General features: G+C 39.5%; 1 protein-coding gene across 1 annotated transcript; it reads right to left on the minus strand.

Annotated features, from left to right (window-relative positions):
* Positions 1 to 632: 632 nt before the first annotated feature.
* On the minus strand, positions 633 to 1,736 carry LOC122663082 (UPF0481 protein At3g47200-like). Its single transcript, XM_043858788.1, has 2 exons — positions 1,430 to 1,736; positions 633 to 1,357 (listed from the first exon to the last, which is right to left on the minus strand). The coding sequence occupies exons 1-2, from the start codon at positions 1,734 to 1,736 to the stop codon at positions 633 to 635; spliced, it is 1,032 nt and encodes a 343-aa protein (XP_043714723.1).
* Between the last annotated feature and the right edge of the window lie 2,859 nt (positions 1,737 to 4,595).

A 4,595-nucleotide genomic window follows, 5' to 3' on the forward strand; every position in this document is an offset into this window, starting at 1 on the left:
CCACAGCTTTTGAATGCGTTGTTAGAGATGCAAAAAAATTACGTTTAGTAGCAGCAGAGGTACTGTGAAAAACAGAGACGAAGTGTGGAGCACTTGGATTCGTTTTCAGAGATGAAAAAAAATGACGTTGGAATGAAAGAAGAGCTTGCAACGGCTCTCTTGATTTTATTTTTGGATTTTGAATGACATCATCTCTTTTCTATTAAAAAAAAAAATGAGGTTGGGGAGGAAGAACCTCCAATAGCTCTCTCTCTTTGTTAAAGAGTGTTTGAATTTGATTTTGACAGATGACACGTCCCCATACTTAAATAATTAAAGATTGAATCGGACAACAACAGTTTTTTTATTTATTTATTTTTATTTTTTTAGGTGTGTTTGGTTGTATAGAGAAGAAAAGAAATTCCTACAAAAAAATAAACGATTTTCTCAGTCAAAAGGGTTTTCTGATCAAAAGAAAATTCATGTTTAGAATTTAGGCAAGGTATCTGGAAACAAGGCTGCTTTGAGGGGGGGAGGAAGGAGACCAGAGGAAGAGAGAACGGAAACAGCAGGGGGAACAGAGATGCAGCGACAGAAAGAGAGACTCTTCTTTTTAGCAATCAATGTGCAATCCACTGGAAGCAAAAACAAGATCAAAGATATCGATAGGATGTTATGCGATGCCCAACTGTCAAACGATGTAGCTCATAAGCCATCAGGTTCTGGAAGAAGAAATATGTGTAGTCATTAATGCACAAGGGAGTGATTTTAAACACTCGTTCCATGTACTTCATGTCAATGTACTTAACATCATTTCCCTCCATCTTCTCGAACTCAACCCCCAAAAGGAGGAGCTCTGATACATATGGAATAGAGTTTAGCGATTCGGCTGATGCAGATGATCTTTGGATCCTGGGAGTAGCACTCCCACATGTGTAGTATAGCAAACAGAGTAAATGGCTGTGTCGAATTGTCTTGTCCATTTCTACAAGATCATCATAATATTTCATAATATTTGGTATCAATGGCCGAAATAACTTAAGAGCCAATTGGATGAGTTGTGGTTGTTCGGAAGCAATATCCTTATTACTTAGCAGGTTGAATAATGTTTCAAGAATAAACAAGGGGATTTGGTTTTCCAGCAATACCAAATCAGCCATAATCCTTGCTCTCCTAAAATGTGAATCCTCCACTAGAACTTCATCCCCTAGCCCATAATTTGTATATTTCTGGAATAACTCAAGGATGAAAATGCCATCCAAGAGCGTCATTCCTACAAATTCTATAGAACTTAATTCAATGGGCTCTTCATAATAGCAACGGGCAGCAGATTCCAACAACGTGAGAGCTACCACTAACTTCTTGAGACTGGTTATATCTTGTTTTCGATTAAGCACTTTCAGTAAGTATTAAAACTTAACAACTTCCATAGCCTTGAACTTTTCCTTACCATGGTGATAAGGGCCAATAGAGACCATATCCGAAGTATAAGCATCGTCCTTCATTCTCCGAATTCTATTGTGGACTCTGAAAATGCTACAAGCTGATCCCATGGACGATGGCTTCAACCTCCTCTGAGAAAGCTGTTGTCTGATAGACTCAGTAATTTCTAGACATCGAGGGTTGTTTGTTGAATTTTCTGAAGAACTTTCCTTAGCAATAATATCACTCTCTACAGTAATTTCTAGACAATGAGGGTTGTTTCCTGAACTTGATGAAGAACTTTCAATTGCAATAATATCACTCTCCTCAACCATTATCCTTCAATTCAATCTGAAGCCCGATAGAGTTATAGACAGATACCGAAACCATTGAACTATACAAAAATTTCATACAAAATTATGAACACAAGGCACTCCGTCACATTGCAATAGTATAACTCTCCTCAACCATTATCCTTCAATTCAATCTGAAGCCTGATAGAGTTACAGAGAGCTCTGGAAACCATTAAGAAAGAGAGAACAATTGAACTATACAAAAAATTCCTACAAAATTAAGAACACAAGGCACTTAGTCGCATGTGCTTCAAATTTCGAAGGAAACGTTTGCAATTTGTAAGGAGATTATAGGATTTAAGAGTTTTAAATAAGAGCAGGGCATGGACATTTACAAATCATAGCTACAAAATTCTACAAAGCAAAAAAGTGGTTATTCAATACAACAAAGATGCTTGGAGGAAGAAACTCAGACCGTAGAACAGAGACGAGCCCCTTTAGCAACTGAGCTTCTCCTTCAGTAGCAGAGGTACTGTGAAAAACAGAGACAAAGTGTGGAACAACCTCAGCTCTTGAATATGTTGTTAGAGATGCAAAAAAAATGACGTTCAATAGCAGCAGATGCAATGTGAAAAACAGAGACGAAGTGTGGAGCTCTTGAATTCGTTTTCAGAGACGTAAAAAAAATGACGTTGGAATGAAAGAAGAGCTTCGAACGGCTCTCTTGATTTTATTTTTGGATTTTGAATGACATCATCTCTTTTCCATTAAAAAAAAAAAAAGAAAATGAGGTTGGGGTGGAAGAACCTCCAATGGCTTCTCTATTAAAGAGTATTTGAATCTGATTTTGATAGATGACACGTCCCCATACTTAAACAAAAATTGAAGATTGAATCGGATAACAATAGTTTTTTTATTTATTTATTTTTATTTTTTTAGGTGTGTTTGGTTGTATAGAGAAGAAAAGAAATTCTTACAAAAAAATAAACGATTTTCTCAATGAAAGGGATTTTTTTATCAAAGGAAAATTCATGTTTAGAATTTAGGCGAGGTATCCAGAAATAAGGCTGCTTTGAGGGGGGGAGGATGGAGACCAGAGGAAGAGAGAAGGGAGACAGCAGGGGAACAGGGATGCAGCAACAGAAAGAGAGACTCTTCTTTTTAGCAATCAATGTGCAATCCAGTGGAAGCAAAAACATAACCAAAGATATCGATAGGATGTTATGCGATGTCCACCTGTCAAATGATGTAGCTCATAAACAATCAAGTTCTGGAAGAAGAAATATGTGTAGTCATTAATGCACAAGGGAGTGATTTTAAACACTCGTTCCATGTACTTCATGTCAATGTACTTAACATCATTTCCCTCCATCTTCTCAAACTCAACCCCCGAAAGGGGGAGCTCTAATACACATGGCATAGAGTTTAGGGATTCAGTTGATGCGGATGATCTTTGGATCCTGGGAGTAGCACTCCCATATGTGTAGTTTAGCAGACAGAGTAAATGGCTATGTCAAATTGTCTTGTCCATTTCTTGAAGATCATCATAATATTTCATAATATTTGGTATCAAATGGCCGAAAGAACTTAAGAGCCAATTGGATGAGTTGTGGTTGTTCAGAATCCATATCCTTATTACTTAGCAGGTTGAATAATGTTTCAAGAATAAACGAGGGGATTTGGTTTTCCAGCAATACCAAATCTATTACACCCGCACCCCAGATCTACCCCTATACCCTGGGGCAGTTTAGACCTTTACCTAAGGGGCAATGCCACGGTGGCACTGGCCAACACCTATAACCTTAGACTTAAAATATTACTAAAAGTATCCCCTCGAAGACTTGGAAGTGTGGGCCAAAGCCTCGAAACTTTCCTTGAAGTTTGGACCCTGACAGCAGCATCGGAGTCACGAACGGACTCACTCGTACTGAACCCGCTCGAGGATCCACCCGTGCTGTCATCTGCCTTTTTGGTTCCTTTCCTTATGGGACCCACATTTCCGTATCCCGCACACTATAATTGGACCTTTGGACTATATGGACCCCTACCCTTGCCATTAGATGGTTAGTTGAACCATGAAGGTGGGCCCACAAGGCTTAACTTAAGTGAATAATGGGTTTTATATACCCTAACCTAAACCAAAAAGACCTTAGTGGATAATTAAGTCCTATGGACTTAGGGTGCACCCCAAACATGACCTAATGGACCTAATGGTTATGACTAAGGCCAAACAAACCCTAAGACCTAACCAAAACCTATCTAAAGACCTAAAGGCCATTAAGTGTTTGGGGGTACCTAAACCAAACATGGCCTAAGGCCCTTTTGAACCTTAAAAGGATAAGAGAATCCTTATTCTCTTATCTCTCCCCCTCCCAAGTAAACCGTCGAGGAGAAGAGACAAGAGAAGAAGGAGAAGAAGGAAAGAAGTAGGAGAAGTAGAAGTAGGAGAGGAATAGGAGGGGAAGGGAAGAAGATGGAAGCCATGCCAAGATGGCTGGCCGAACCAATGGGAGAAGAGAAAGAGGAGGAGAAGAGATGGAGAGGATGGTTGGAAGGAGAATCTCACCAAGGTAAGACTCCAAGCTTGGAAATCTCTCTCTCCATTTCCATTTTGTATTTTGGTAGAAGTTCTTGAGCTTGAGCTAACCTAGGGTTCCATTTGGGACTCAAGGTGATGCTTGACCCTAATTGGGAGCTCTAATGGAGCTAATCTAGACCTCTAAGTGCTACAATTGCAGCCATTGTTGGTGAACCCTTGATCCTATCCATGAAACCCAACCCTTGGACCAATATGAGACCAATCCTTGTTGGATCTTGGATCCTTGAGGTGAGCTTAGGATCTAGTGACCTTAGGAAGGCTTAGACACCTCTTCCTTGTCCCTGAGAGCTTGGGACACTCCA

Source organism: Telopea speciosissima, chromosome 5 (genome assembly GCF_018873765.1).
Source record: "Telopea speciosissima isolate NSW1024214 ecotype Mountain lineage chromosome 5, Tspe_v1, whole genome shotgun sequence".
NCBI lineage: Eukaryota > Viridiplantae > Streptophyta > Magnoliopsida > Proteales > Proteaceae > Telopea > Telopea speciosissima.